The 15,319-nt window shown below is 51.5% G+C and overlaps 1 protein-coding gene and 2 long non-coding RNA genes across 4 annotated transcripts in view; 2 read left to right on the forward strand and 1 right to left on the reverse strand.

Moving 5' to 3' along the window:
* The window catches only part of Tbx5 (T-box transcription factor 5), a 50,275-nt gene extending 41,017 nt beyond the window's left edge, over positions 1-9,258 (reverse strand). Inside the window, exons 1-5 of one of the 2 annotated variants that reach the window (XM_085681205.2) lie at positions 9,127-9,258; positions 5,071-5,254; positions 3,207-3,301; positions 1,131-1,250; positions 182-329 (exon numbers count right to left, since the gene is read on the reverse strand). In XM_085681205.2, coding sequence (XP_085537331.2) covers positions 182-329; positions 1,131-1,250; positions 3,207-3,301; positions 5,071-5,217 — 510 coding nt within the window. In that variant the 5' untranslated portion in view covers positions 5,218-5,254; positions 9,127-9,258. Of the gene's footprint in view, positions 1-181; positions 330-1,130; positions 1,251-3,206; positions 3,302-5,070; positions 5,255-6,841; positions 7,285-9,126 lie in introns of those variants that run through there. The other variant, XM_048423494.3, reaches the window with a different exon arrangement.
* Positions 6,656-9,356, forward strand: LOC148123171 (uncharacterized). The gene is made up of 2 exons (XR_015737327.1): positions 6,656-7,275; positions 9,139-9,356. It is a non-coding gene; the product is annotated as an uncharacterized LOC148123171 (long non-coding RNA).
* Positions 9,357-10,006: 650 nt separating this feature from the next.
* Positions 10,007-11,653, forward strand: LOC146895429 (uncharacterized). The gene is made up of 2 exons (XR_014997305.2): positions 10,007-10,260; positions 11,502-11,653. It is a non-coding gene; the product is annotated as an uncharacterized LOC146895429 (long non-coding RNA).
* Positions 11,654-15,319: the final 3,666 nt, after the last annotated feature.

Genomic DNA, 15,319 nt, shown 5'->3' on the forward strand with positions numbered 1-15,319 from the left:
GGAGAGGAGAAGAGAGGAGAGGAGAGGAGAGGAGAGAGAGAGAGAGAGAGAGAGAGAGAGAGAGAGAGAGAGAGAGAGAGAGAAGGAGATTCAAAAGATAGAGTCCCAGAGAGAAGGCTGAGTGGGTGGGGGGTTGTCTCACACACTGATGGCACACACTGATGGGGATCAGGGTACTTACATGCCCAAAGGGGTCCAGGTGGTTGTTGGTGAGCTTCAGTTTCTGGAAGGAGACAAGTTGCCGCATCCAGTGTGCTCCAGTTGCCGGGGAATCTGGGTGCACATAGAGGCGGCCGGGCATGGCCGGTTCGGCTTTGCCGGTAACGGACCTGGGTGAAGGAAATGAGAGCTGCTAGGCTTTCTGGGGTCCAGAGGCAGCTGGCCTGAGAATGGCTGCCGGACTGGTCTGGGTACAAGCTGGTCTCCTTCAGACGGTTACAGTTACGGTCTCCGCGGCTCCAGAGAACCCCACACCAATTCTTTCTTCTTCCCGACTACCTTCAGTTCCTTCCCCATCCCAGCTCCAGGAGTGTGTGGGGCCCCAAGGCCTCTGCAGCACACAAATGATTGGTGAGAGCTGAAGCTCTGCAGGTGCACAATTCGTGAAAACTCCTTAAGTGCTTTCAAAGGAGCCATCCTCCTCCGGCCTCCGCCTCAACAGTGCGGTGGAGCCCAGCAATGGCTTCTCCTCTCCTGGCTGTTTTACCAGTAAAGCCATGGGCCGGTTTTGCAGTTTCATAAAAAAAAAAAAAAAGTCATGTTCAAAGCAGGTAACTCATAAAAAAGAACTGTAAATGGTTTTGTGCCCTGCAGAAATATATCCAGTGCTTGGTAACAATACCCTTTTAACAAAAATAAAATAAAATAATAATAAAAAAATGTGCAGCCCTTGTGGAGTTAGAAGTACACAGGGTTCCCCTTGCTTCCTCGCAGCCTTAGTTTTCAGACCTATGAAATGGGAGCTAGTTGCTGCAGCCCCTTTCTGTGCAATAGAATAGGCACACAAGTCTTGAGCCTTAGTGGAAGCTAAGTGAAGGAACTAATGAGTTCACTGGTTCAGTTACTGGGGAGTGGAATAGACGTTGCACTTCCCTCCCAGCTCTCCTACCCTCTGGAACTCTGGCGCCTACCATTTATTATCTGCAAATTTATATCTGTGGTCGTCCGCGGGAACAATATCCATGAGAAGAATGTACTTCGTTTTGGGATTAAGGCCAGTCACCTTCACTTTGTAACTAGGAAACATCCGCCTGGGAGAGAGAGGGAGAGGAACACACAGAGAGAAAGCGGGGAGGGGGGAGTTAATGGCAATACTCAGAAGAGCCCTCTCTGATATTTTAGCAGTTCCTGGAGAGATGACGAGCACTGGCCCCACTCCATCCCCGATTAGATCCACCCCGGGTTTCCCCTGAAGTTCGGAGGAAGGCAGCTGCAGCGGTTGCAGGCACCTAGGAAGAAACTAGGGCCTGGAGAGAGCTGCTAACAGACTTCTATGTTTAGAGACTCACTTTCTGACGAACCTGAAATCAGGGTGCGGAAGACGCTCATTCCACACAAAGCTAGCTGCCTTCTCACTCTGGTCCTGTGGCCGCCAACCAACGTGGCACCCCGGGGACACATCACCTTAGATACTAACGTTAATCCTCTGCCCTTGAAGGTGCAGGTTTACTCTGACACGAGGTTCCCAAGTTCGCCGGGTTAGGGCCCAGCCCCGCGTCGCTAGCGTGGCTAGCGTGCGGTTATTCATAAATGATCTGTAACTTCTCCACGGAGCTTGGCAGGTTTCCCTGGGGAGCTTAAACTCCCAGGCACTCGGGAAAGAAATTCCAAACCTTTCCAGATTCGGTTTTAAAGAAAGCCAAAGCCTGTACTAGAAAGCTAATGGCACCGAATTGATGCAGAACTCAGAACTCGATTCCTAGCACTTCATGCCTCGGCCCTGCTAGAAATTTTTCCTTAAGGTCTGGTGAGGCACAGCGCCTCAGAAAGCTGGGGATCCGACTGGTTTTGCGCATCAGGACCAGTCGTTGGAGCTAAATCGGAGCAGCGTGGGAAGAGCGGTGAGAAGGCCTCTCAGTCACAGGCCCGGAGCCTGGACCTCTTCGTGTTTATCTGCGCTAGCAAGAGCGCCGGCCCCGCAGGCAGAGGCACCAGAGACTGATTTTGCAAGCCTTTTATAGTTAAATCCTCTAGGCTCCAGCTAGGGGGAAAAAGGCAGCCGGCTGGGACTTTCCTTCCTGAGTAGGATGGGAAAGGGGACCTCAGATGTCTGATATAAACAGACCCACCTCCTTCTAGTTCACTAGGGCCTTGGGCTGAGCGGGGGAGCCGACATTGTTTAATTTCAAGAAATAATAAACGTCACCGTTGTCAGTTTATTGAGGGCGGCTTGGGCTGGAGAACCCGCGGAATCTGGAAAAATCAACTCCACCCTTTGCCTTTACACACCCGGCATCTTGGGCCTACTGGCCTGGCCTCCGTCTCTTCACACGCTGGCTCTAGACAAATTCCCGACCTCTTAGATGCTCTTAGATGGTGGGGACCTATGTGGCCTCTGCCGGTTAGGAAGCAAAGCGTAGCTTTCCCAGACCGGAACACGCAAACTCTTCCAGGGACACTCGGAGACCCAGAGCTTGCGCCCGCTCTGCCACCCTTCCCCCCAGGCCGAGCCTTTCTAGTTGAAACTCAGGCCAGCCTTGTAGAGCAATTTTAGTCCCTGTGCAATGGCTGATCGGCTGTGTTTATCCGTGTCTGTGTACAGAGCTCGGAGGAGCCCTCCGCTCGCTTTCAAAGGCTTCGCCGGCTTTCTATAAACAATGAAAGAGGTAGCGAATACATTCAACAGTTTCAGGGATTGACGATCATCGGGTGGGACCCTGGAATTATTCCAAGGTCAGAGATTGTGGGAATAGAGGTGGGGGCAAGGGATCAAGTCCAAATCCTTCTCCACCTCCATATTCTCTCTCTCTCTCTCTCTCTCTCTCTCTCTCTCTCTCTCTCTCCATGATAACCTGTTCAGATAGCTGTTCACTTTAATCTCAATCAGAGGTAAGTAAGCCTTTGGTTGTGGTAGATCCCCCCAGCCTGCTGAGGACTCTTTAACCAGAATGAGCTCTGGTTAAATATTGTCTCTGTTCTATTTTTCTCCCTGCCTAGTCTCCCCATTGTCTCCCCTTCAATGGCTTCTGTGCCAGGAGCCGGCTCACCTCCCCGCCTTTGTGATGATCATCTCTGTGCCCACTTCATGGAACTTCAGCCACAATTCTCTTTCATGAAGAAACACCTTGATTCCTTCCATGCCCTGAGAGACAGAGAGAAACTTGTCAGCGAGAAGCCTTAGGGGGCAATCTTTCCTCTTTCCAAACTGCCCCTGTGTGCAGAGGCTGCTTCTCTGTTATCCCCACCCCAATCCTGAAAGTTCAAAGAAAGGGGATTCTGATTTCTGCAGAGAGATGGAAACTCTAGGGCAACCTAAGGCATCAGCCTAGAATTCACAAAGCAAGCTTGAGCCTGCTTCCAGCAACCTCTTGGCTCAAGGTACCTGCTGTCTCCTCCACCAGCCTGAGGCCTGGGAATCATCTCTCCCACCACTGCGCTCCTTTGGAGAGGACCAGTCCAGCTAATTTTGATCCATTTTTAGCTGGGATATGGCTTGAATGGTGTCAATCTAGAAAACCCCACCAGGATATTCTTGTATAGTCACCCAGATGCAAAACACATAGCTATTCAAATACATCGCTGCCAATCATCATCACTGGGTGTGACTATAAACATACAAGAATTTTTCGATCTTATTCATTATTGTTATTACATGAGACAAGGTCTCAGTCTGCAGCCCTGGCAGGCCTGGAATTCACTACCCAGCACATGTACTAGTACCAGACTCTTGGCAATCCTTCTGCCTTGCCCTCCCTAGTGCCGAGATTCTGGCACATGTGAGGCACTATGTGGAAATTGTCAATTTTAAAATGTTTCTTTCCGTCCCCCAGGTGCAAAAAACAAAAGATAGTTCTCAGGGTCTATATTAGCAAATCCTTCCAGGCCCTCACCATCCCGCTGCCCAACCTTTGTCTTGGGGCAGCCCCAGAGCCTTTTAACATTTCCCCTTCCAACTGGAAGTTATTTTTAAAAACCAATACCAAAGCATTCAGACAAAAATCTTCATTTTAAACAATTATTAGTCGGCTAAAAAGTAGACTTGTTTTTCCTTTTAAGAAAAATCTGCAAAATTTCTCTTCAACTAATCTTTAGCCTTTCTGCTTTTATTAATACACACACACACAGGCACACCACCACCACCACCACCATCACCACCACACACACACACACACACAGAGAGAGAGAGAGAGAGAGAGAGAGAGAGAGAGAGAGAGAGAGAGAGAGAGAGACCTTCTGAAGTTAAGGAGAGAGCCTGGGAATCAAACTCCCCAGGAAGGATTTTGGCATGAAATCCATCTCCCCCGTCAGGTCTCCCTGCTCAGTGGCTGGTGACACCAGTTTCTAAATCCAGCTGGAGCACCCAAAACGCTGGGTGTTTCAGGGTGCAGGGCACAGAGTGCGAGTCCGCTCCCTCAGCTCGGACCAGCTTCCAGCCAGGTGGAGCTCTGGGCCGGGAGCCCTAGTCCCAGCCTCCGCGTGCTCTCCCCCAGGCCCCGGGAGCAAGATAAATGGTATTGCGTGAGAGGCAAGGCGGGCTGCGCAGAGCAGGCAGGCGGAGGCGAAGGCTAAGAAAGATCTAAGGGGGGGTCAAGCCATCGCTCATGCCGGTCTGAAGCGGCCGCTGACCCGACCCTTAATAAGGCATACCCGGGGCAGCTGGGAGAGAATTATCTGGGCCATTGTTAGCTGACCCCAAATAGTCAGATAATTGAGAGCTCTCCAATAATGTAAATAGGTTTCTAAAATACGCAGGCCATAAAGATAAACGCCTCGATAAAGTGGATTGGAATAGAGTGGAATTGAGGGAGATTGGATGAGACTAGCCAGGAAAGAGGCGGGGAGTTACCGCTGGCTGGGAGCCGGGCTCAGGCCTCGGTTGGAGGGTTGGAGCGCTGGGCCAGCTTTTCTTACCTGCTGGGTGAAGGCGGCCTGCGGGGATGATGGAGACTTGCTGGGAGCCCCCAGAGCGCTCTCGGGTTTTGAATCACAGGACCTGTCTTTGGAGTCAGGCTCCAGAGGCGTGTGCGCGAGGCCAAAACCCTCATCTGCATCCGCCATGGTGCGCCCGGGTCCTGAGCCCGCGCGAGGTTCTATTCTGAGGATAAGAGACAGAGTTGGAGAGTGTGTAGCGACTTCGGGGACAGCAGTTTGATCCTCCACTCCCAGCTGAAGGAGGCTGTGGAAAGTCTTTTTATTATTTCACTTTCCGACCACGCACCACTGCTTGCGAAATACCCGCTTTAGACAGGGAGGAGGCGGCAAGGCCCCCTGCTCAGGCTCTGGGCGATAAGAGAGCTGTCCGTCAAATTTGTCTGAACTCCTGGAAGAGCCAATAAAGATAAGGCGTCGGTATTTTTGGAAGCCATCGGGTAGGAACCCAAAACAAAACAGAAAACAAAAACCCAGCACCCCTTTGAGAAATGGTCTTTGTCAAATTCAGGAGGCCATGCCAGCATTTTGTTTTTAAATGAAACCACCTAAGAAACATTATTTTCCCACAATAGGCAAAAGGCCCAGAATGACCCGCGTCTTGCAAAAATAAAAAAAACACAGGGGGAGAAAGGGCCTGAAGCGATGCACCCGGAGGAAACAGAATAGTGGACCTCTCGCTATACAGGCCTTACATGAAACAACATTTAAAATTAAGTCTTCCCCTCTCCCAACTTCAAGTAATCTTATTTTTTTTTAATTAAAAGTAGTCGCACTAAAGACAACAGGAGGTAGATCTGAGAGAGGCCAGCGATTCTGCTGCTGGCTCTCCGCTGCAAACTGCAAGCCGGTGGGCTGTGTCCTCCGCGCCCTTTCAGATCGCTAGCGCTAGCGGAGTGACCAGGCTAAAGGGAGCTTCTCCGAGCTTCAATCAGGACTGGCTCACTCGAACTGCCGGGCTGGCTCCCAGGATAGTCTAAAATCACTCCCAGGTAAATCCTGGGCAACAAGCATTGAATGGGCTGCCAGGGACTCAGTCGGTTATTAGGGCAGTCCCGAGCTTCAACGAATGAAGACTAAGCAGTTGAAGTTCTTCGATAAGCCTCCTTCCTCAAAGAAGGATTTCTACCACCGCCTCCACCTCAAAACACCAGAAGACTTCATGAAAGAGATGCTCCCCTACACACACACACACACACACACACACACACACACACACACACACACACACACTTTTAGCAGCTTCTTAGGCAAAAAGACTGGATCCCAACCTGGGTTGTAGTGGCCTGAGACAGAAATGGGGTCACGGACAGCTTCTGAGGCCCAATTCTCTGACAGCTTTCTTCCTCTGGCCTCAGGAGTTGGGGTAGACTTCCATGGGAGCCCCATAGTCTTCTCATAACAAAGGAAAACAGGGCTGGCGCCCCACACACTCTCGCATTTACCGCCAGCCATCGCCGGGAGAAACCCACCCTAACCATTGCAAGGATCCCGGGAAGCTGGGGGGCTGGCGAAGGCGAGAAAGATATGGTTTGACAGAACCAGGCCGTGTGCCTTGCAAGCCTCAGCGCTGCTCCCTCAGCCTCGGCAGCCTCCCGGCTCCTTCTTGCCTTGAAATGTCCAGGCCCGGATAAAATCTCTGCAAACCAGACTCTGCAGAATGGGAGACAGGCTGGAGTCCGCCATTCTCCGCTTTCCCCGGCGGCCGACTGTTGCCGCCTGCTCCCGCCCGGCCATCTGTTTGTACCGTTACCTCGCTCTGTGCAGCCGGCAGCATTCACCACCACCCCTTTTCCTCTTAGCAGGAAAGCCGGAGGCCAGGTGGGGGTGCAGGCATGGTGACTCTGGAGTTTGTGCTGCTGCTGCTACTGTTGCTACGAAGTACCCACTACGGGAACCTCCCAGCGACTGCCCACCTCCAGCGCACACCTCCTCCACAGCTTGCTGGCTGCTCGTTAGCCCTAAATAGTTTTAAGTTGTCAGGCTGCAGACGGGCTCAGAAGAACAGGAAACTAAACAGCAGGTCCGGGAGCACCCCCAAACCGTACCATACAGTCTCAGTGCCCTGCTCTGCCACAGCACCTCCAGAGAAGAAAAGTTGGGGAGTTGGGGGACCTGGGAGAGTCTTGGGACTCGGCCAGCTGCTTTCAAAGAGACGCTTTCCGGGTTAAAGTTCCAGAATTTGAGGTATGAGACTCTCTCTCTCTCTCTCTCTCTCTCTCTCTCTCTCTCTCTCTCTCTCCCTCCCTCCCTCCCTCCCTCCCTCCCTGTTCTCTCCTTTCCTTCCTCCCTCCCCTAGACAATCTAACTCAGCTGGGATGCCAGGATGCTCACAAAGTATAGGAATTGCTTCTCCAACTTTCTCCCTCCCTCCCTCTACCTTTTCCACTTTTTCACTAGATACCCCCCCCACACACACACTTGAATCACTGTGGGACTGTCAACTCTAGACCTGGTGATACCCAACCTCCACTCCCTTTCTATCCTCCTTCCTTCATCTCAGCTGGCTGCACTGAGCCAGAGGCTGCTAAGAAGAAAGACAGAAAGGAAGGAAGGAGGAGGGAAGGGAGGAGGGAGAGAGGGAGGAAGCAAGGAAGGGAGGAAGGAAGGAAGAAGAGCTACAGGAGTCAGGGCAGAGCTGACCAGCTTCTCTTGGGCAACCCCAGCAATTTCAAAGGCCTGGCCATGCAGAGAACCAAGACTGGATTATTCGGCGCGTGCACACACCCAAGGGCCTCTGCAGCCTCGCCCGATTTCTGTCTCCAGTGCTGACCTCAGACAGAGAGTGGTGTGACCCTGCCTGGCCCCATGCAGAGCCAGGACTAGCTGCCTTGACTTGACAGCTCTTCTCCACCCCAGACTCATCGCATGCCCCCCCCCAGTTCTCTAGGACTTGGGGGAGAAGGTGCCTTGGGAAGGGGGACCAAGACCGAATATGCCAAGAAATCATTTTGTGTGCACTCCTCCACACACGCATACACTGGGGTGGACACAGGGCAGTGCCCAGTTTTATTAAAATAATCAGTCACTGAGAACTGGCTGGGAGGTTTCAGCTCCAAGTGCTCCTCAGCCTGCCCTCTGCCTCTCTGAAGGCTGCTGTCCAGAAGGTGAATGGAAGCAGAAAGCAGGCTATAGCAGAAACTGGTAGTGGGTTCTGGTGTGAGCAGAACCAGGCTGGGACAACATACAGCGGCGCTTGAAACAATTGCCAATGATCCCATTCTGTTTCCCATTCCAGCCTCCTTGTACCCTCTCAGCACGTTTCTTTTCTGGGACTCTAATTAGAGACTACACCCTTAGAGCCAAGGGTTGGAAAGAGAGAGAGGGAAAAATGCCCCGGACTGGGCTCCAGTAACAACGTAGCCTCTGTGGCGGCAAAATTGTAGGCCGCCCCTGCACGATTTCTCCAGTGGACTTTTCAGTTGCAAATGTGGGACAACTAGGGAGAAACCCCACCCTCTACCTTTCAGGTCTGTCTCCAAGCCGACCTTGGCCAAGGCCAGCTATTTATTTGTGCAAACATGTTCTCTCTTCTTCGAAAAGTCTGCCCGGAGGCCTTTGGGTTTGAACCGAGTCAACCTCAACTTTGAGCGGGGGACAGAAAGCCAACCTGACCCCGGGATGAGAGCCTGCCTCTCCGGTGGTGGGAAGGGGAAATCCAGACAGACCTCTCCAATCCCTTTACATTTGCAGAGATTTGAGGATAAAATTAATCCCCATAAATAATCAGCGGGCCCTTCCCGAGAGGGAAAATCTGGGCTTCCCCAAGCAACAATCCAGCCAGATACACTTCCTTCGCTGAGCTTAGATGGTGTGCGGAGCCAGCCACCACACGGTGTTGTTTTGAGTATTTTTCTTAAAACCTGGCAGAAGAGATCCATTCTTGCAAGTGATCAAAGGGCGAGATGCCTCTCAATAGCAGTAAGGAGGGGGTTCAGACAGGCCTAGGTAGGATGGGAAGCTGGGGATTTCAGGGAAAATAAAGGCCGGCCTGTAAATATCTCCCTCCGCACCCCAATTCTCCCTCACAAGACTCACCTCTTCTTTCAGGCCAGAAGTCAAGACACGCTCACTGAGGTAAAGCAGTTCACAAGGAGTTTTGAGAGGACATACCCCCTAAAAAGACCTTCTTTAAAGCGAAGACTTCTTCCAGGGTCTGTCAAGAGAAGCAAGTACCTCCCAGTCTGCCGTCGGTTTGTGGTCTCCGACAAATTAAATATTACTGTTTATTGCCAGGCATACCCCAATAAAATAAAGAGGCAACCGGGCGATAGCGACTATCTCACCAGCCGCTGCTCCTATAGGGCTTGGAGACGTCACAAGTCACGCAACCAGCCCGCGCCTTGTCACGCTTGACTGGGGGGCAGTGGCGGGAGGTTGAGTTCTCTCTCTCCATCTTCGTCTATCAAAGTCTGCTGTAAGACACAAGTCCAGGATGCCTGGACCCTTGGGGAAATAAAGAAATAAATAAACACACCCAGAGCCCTCTAGGGAAGTGGGGGTGATGAACAGGAGGCACCAGAAGAATCAAGAGCGATTCTCTTAGAGAGGGCAAGAGAAGTGAGTTGGGGGGGGCACTTCAATCTCCATTTGTAGGGGAAACCAGTGTTGCCCAAAGTTCTTTGCAAAAGGCAAAGATTTTTTACTTACACAATTTTATTTTTCTGATGAGGAGGCCGTTTTAGCTGGTTACATTTGGGGTACCATATCTCGTGAGCAGGTCCACTCCTGCACTAAAATAATTACTAGGGGCTCTCAAAGTTCCTTGTAGAGAGAAAGGCCATTCGGCAGCTCCTTCAGTGAGGTCCTGGGATGCGAGCGGTCCCAGAGTGACCAGACGGGGGCGGGGTGCGAGTGTGTGGTGGGGCGGGGTGGGAGCAGGGGTGGAGAGGGGTGCACTGTCAGGAGAAAAAAAAAATCAACGCCGGGTCCTACAGAGGGGCGACGTTCTCTATTCTGTTTTGTGGAAATCGGCAATTATTTCTAGTTGGATCAATGGGTATAATTTCTAAGCGGTCGGGTGCGTCTGCGTAATCGTCTGCGTACATTTGGAAACCCATTCCGTTTTGAGTTGCGAAACCAACCGCCTAGACTTTCCCCCAACCCGGCGGCGCCCAGCAATAAGTTAGGCCTGCCCTACACGGAGCCAGCGAGAGCCAGGCCTTCCCGAGGGTAAGTTCTCCGCCCCACCCCTAAGCTAGCAGCCCCAAGGGAGCCAAACTTTTAATCTGGACTGGACCTCAGCTTCGTGGATCTATTCTGGGGTTTTTGTGCTCCCCGAAACCTTAGGATTCCCAGAAGCATGACCCGGTTTCAGTCGCGGTCCGCTAGGGACTGAAGCAGCAGTGGCCCAGCAGCTGCAGAGCCAAGGTCAGGCCCCAGGGGACAGCGGGCTGCGGCCTGAGGACGCTGGACACCGGCGTGTCCCTGCCCTTCCTTCCCAAGAGTCCAGGCCACCGGGCCTGCTGTTTCAGCTTTGCTTTCATTTCCCAAGCGAATGACTCTGACCCCAAATTCGAGTTTTCTCCCAGATGCCAAAAAACGCAACCCGGAATCCTTGCCCCCCTATCTGAGTAAGGTGATTTGTAGGACCGAGGCGGGTGAGAAACCCGACCGAGGGCGCACGGCAAGTGGGCCGAGTTCCTTTCACTTTCCCCTTTGCTCGGCAATTTCGCGTGTAGCTACCTGGACCAACCTTCAAGGGTTCCACCAGCCCAGACTCAGACTCGCGCGGTGCTCCCTCCGCAGAAAGCATCGGTCACAGAAAAATACTACCGCCCCAAACTGAACTCAGAGGCGCGTCCCTTTCCCCTCTTTCTCTGCTGGGAGACAGGCCGCAGCACACCTCCCTCCCATGTCCCCTCCCTTCTTTGCAGGAACAGAGCTTCTCTAGGTCTGCTGCCGGGCGGACTTTTCTTCCGCGTGTACTTCCTTCTCTCTGCAAAAATTCCGCCTTGATTTTTTGTTTAATACCTTGAGAGATAGGAAGACCCAGGATTCTACTAAAAGCAAAGCAAAGCAAAACAAAGCAAAGCGAAACAAAACAAAACAAACGCAGCCGGTGCCCTTATTGTTGTTGGTACTCACATTTCCCCTCCCATTTTAAAGTAAGTCACACCCAAACCTCAGAAGAGAACACAGGAACACACTCAGTTCAGTGTCCCTTCCCACCCGCCCGGTCCCTGCCTCATTTGGGTTCCCGCTGGGGTCAGAAAGTAGAGAGGAGGGCATGCAGGCCTGGGAAAGTTAATAAGAATTCAACGACAATAGAAATGATGAGAAAACTAAACTTTGGCCAACTTAGATCGCAAAAGGAAGACTTCTGGGGAGGGTGGGAAGGTTTTCTTCCCCCCTCAGGGGGTCACTTTCCCTCTTGCCTAGTGAAATCTGATTTATTATAATTTTTTTTCCAGGACCTCAGGAGCCTTCTTACCAATGTTTTATTCAGCTCCCAGCTTCCCAACTTTGGGCCTTTAGGGAAGAGCCTTGGCTGTGTTTATTATTATTCAATGTTTGCTATGCCCTACTAATAGTCCACCGGTTTTGATTATCGTTCATTCTTGTTTCCCGTGCGTGGATGGCTTGTTTTGTTTTTCAAATCAAGGATTATGCCGTCAGAAATGGGAATGTTTCTCTAGACAACCAAGTACTAGGAGATAGCAAAGCTTGCCTGCAAAGGAGCTGCTATCCAAGTTCCCTCTAATCTGAGTGGTCGCCAGTCGCTAAGGGTGAGGGGTGTGAGCTGAGATGACCCGGAGACTCTATGGGCTGCGCTGAAGCCGGGGAATTCGAATCCTATCTGCAACCCAGGAGTCCAGAAAGTCCAGCGGGTGTAGACACCACATCGACGCCATCAGCAGCTCCAGAATGTGTGTGTGTGTGTGTGTGTGTGTGTGTGTGTGTGTGTGTGTGTGTGAGAGAGAGAGAGAGAGAGAGACCTTGTTGCCAGAGACTTAGGCTAATAACTCTAGGTCTGGGGTCCCCCGCGAGGGGAGAGGAACCTGTCTGGACCCACACATACGCCCCGACTGAAGGGTGCCACGGAAATTTGGGACTGCGCTGTTCTCTGGGGCTCTGGAAAAGACAAATTTTCTTTGGCAGAAGGAACGGTGTCGCGCTGTCGACACGAGAGACTATTTTTCTTGTTTCCTTTGTGGGGGGGGGGAGAAAGCAAGAAAGAAAGGAAAATTAAATCCACACGTGTTGAGCTTACTCAAAGGGGCAGAGTCAAAACCAGAGACGAAGCTATACCTCCGAAGTTGGCAGCCTCCGGGGGCCCTTTCCAGCCAGCCTACCCGAAGAAGCCAGAAGTCCCCACCAGAGAGAATCCAACCCCAGTTGGGTAGTACTTAAGGGGGAGGGGAGGCAATGCCTCACCCTGGGCCAGGGAAACAAAGGAGGAATTGGGAATGGTTACTTCCGACTAGCAGCTCGGTGAGGTACCTCTCAAATTCAATTCCCATTCACAAAGAGGCCAAAAAGCCAGTCAGGCCTGTGGTTTGGGAAATCTGTCTCCTTCCTCAGATTCTGAACTGTATGGTCAAGGGGAGCTAAAAAAAAAAAAAAAGAATCATTTTATCCACACTGGTGCAATCACCTCAGTCTCCAAGAGTAATCCTTGTGGCCTTCAATAGTTTTTTTCCTCTCCCGGGTGAAATTTGCAAAACCCTGGGTCTGGGAGTCTGGGGGGGGGGGGGGCCTGAGGAGGGAGAAGGTGAAGAGAGCTGACGCTCCTGCCTGGAGCTGCCAGTGAAGACTCTGGTAATGACTTTTAGAGAGGTGAAGGGAGGTGGGGGTGCGGGTGAGGGTGAGGAGGGAAGCCAAACCCCAAAGTGGAAGAATCCGTCACCAAAAGGATTGCTTGGTCGAGACCTCTAATTTTTCTTCTCCAACAGCCTGGGTTCCCAATCCCTCCCCAAGTCAGTGCTTCTCAGCCTTTCTTGTGCACTCCTGATAGAAGGCTCTAGAAACAGAAACAAACCTTCCCTCCGTCCCCATCCCAATCACCGGGAAGAACACTGGTCAGTGGGGGAGAAGACAGAACTGGTCAGGATGGGAGAGCTGTGTTGTATAGCGAACTCTGAGTTTCTGATCACTATGACAACCAGAAGTCACCCACAACACTCTCAACAATGGAAATCGAGGGACAGTCCAGCCTGTGCCCCTCAGTGTCCTGAGACCCCAAGATGCTTCCACTGCTGTCCTTGACTTTCCAGAGAAAATTATAGAATCAACCTGACCTGATGGAGACTCTTCGGAGTGATGTTACTCACAACCAGGTCTGGGGTTTAGGTGTCCATATTCTCTACCCTCTGGTCCCTTCAGTGTTGGGAACACTGTGGGCAGGCACCCTAGCCTTCCCTTCGATGGCCTGGAGCAACCTCTCCATGGGAGGAAGAAGTCAGAAACTAGAAATTCTCACATTAATGGCGAAAAACATCCGCTTTCTTTTAGGAACAACAACAGCAAACTGTTTAATTGTGGATTTGACAGAGGAAATAAAGTAGTATTCTGGTTGAACTGTTCCTTAAGTCTTTGGTGCAAGGAGAGAAAATGATCTTCTTTGGCAGTGGGCAATGCAGACTAAAGTTCTTGGGTCTACTTGAGAGGCAATAAGCTTTGAGAAAGAATGGGGTGCCGCCCCTACCGCTATGGACTGTCCAGCTTGGCAGCAATCTACCCAAAGAGACAGAAGAGCTAGGGCCATGGAGGAGAGGCTTGGATCCAGCGGTGCCCATAAGGACCTTGGAATTGAGGGATGGCTAAACTCCATGGCTCTCAGAATTGGTCAGGGAAGATAAATAATTGTACATCTCTTATCCAATTTCCTGACAGGGCAACTAATGTCAGCAGAGCTCCTCACCATCCGGTGGTGTCTTCCCCAGACCTCTGGTCTTAGCCTGGTGAGATAGGTAGGGGTCAGGACAGCTATAGTGTCCTCCACTTACTCTGTCTTATGTATTTTCTTTCAGTTCGTTTTTGGAGATGGAGCTCATACAGTCCAGGCTGGCTCCAATTCTCTATGTTTGCCCAGGATGACCCTGAACCTCTGTTCTTTCTGCCTCCACATCTCCAGTGCTAGGATTGCAGACATGGTTTTTTTGGGTGGGTGGGGGGAGGGGATGGTGAGGAACCCTAAGTAAATGCTCTACATCCCCAACTCCCATTCCCAGCATTTCTGTATTCTTGTTTTCTCAAGAGTCCCACTGGTGTCTGCGCCCGCACATGCACACGCACACAAATGCAGATACTTTAGTCTCGTGAATCTGCCAGCACTTGAGGTCCAAGACTAATGAACTTTTTCAGCAGGCAAGAGCTGCCTTGACATGAGTCCCCCTGGCTCATTCAGCTCCATGAGGTCCTGCCTGGAAGAGACATTCACGTGTGTCCCCAACATTGCAGAAGAGGTTTCTAGGCACTGACTTGGGTCACAGCGAAACGAAATTTAATTCCAGGCACTCTGACTACAGAGTTCCTGCAGAATCTTCATCATTAGCCTCTGTGGCTCCTCTAAGGAACCTGGGAACAGCTCCCAGAGAGATCTACTGGGCTAAGTAAGTTCAAAGGTCATCTTGTTGGCCTTAGATGCTCCTCCATCCACTGAGAGATGTTTAGACCTCTTCAGGTACCTGGCTTCTCTCCACCAGTCACATTGACAACCAGAAAATCAGTAGAGGACCCTGGTTTGCTGGTCTTTGGCACCGGGGGTCCAGGATGAAAGATGTTAGAAGCCTGCTTTTCAAACCTCAGTGTTGTGTTCTCATATCCTTGCCTCTATATCTGTCAAAGCCTTAAGGCCGGAACACACTGTGCCCTAGAAACAGGATGGAGGCCATATTTAGGTATCGAAAACATGAACACTGTTCTAGCAGTAAAGCCACACATTCTTGCCCTGGACGCTGGCACCCTAGGTTGGACGCTGAAGGGAGCCTCCAACACAGGGGAAGCTGCTCCCAGAAAGCTAGCGATTTGTGTTCTTGCTTCTTGAGGGAGCCTCTAGGACACGGCTGTGAGGACCACATGGTCTTCTCCTCCTTCTCCTCCTCCTCCTCCTCTTCCTCCTCCTCCTCCTCCTCCTCCTCTCCTCCTCCTCGTCCCCCCTCCTCTTCCTTTCCTCCTCCTCCTCTTCTCCTCCTCCTCCTCTCCTCCTCCTCCTCCTCCTTCTATTATTGTTATTATTAATCATCATCCTCATTTTTTTTGAGACATGGTTTCTCAGTGCAACAGCCCT

This window comes from Myodes glareolus, chromosome 2 (genome assembly GCF_982192425.1).
Source record: "Myodes glareolus chromosome 2, mMyoGla1.1, whole genome shotgun sequence".
NCBI lineage: Eukaryota > Metazoa > Chordata > Mammalia > Rodentia > Cricetidae > Myodes > Myodes glareolus.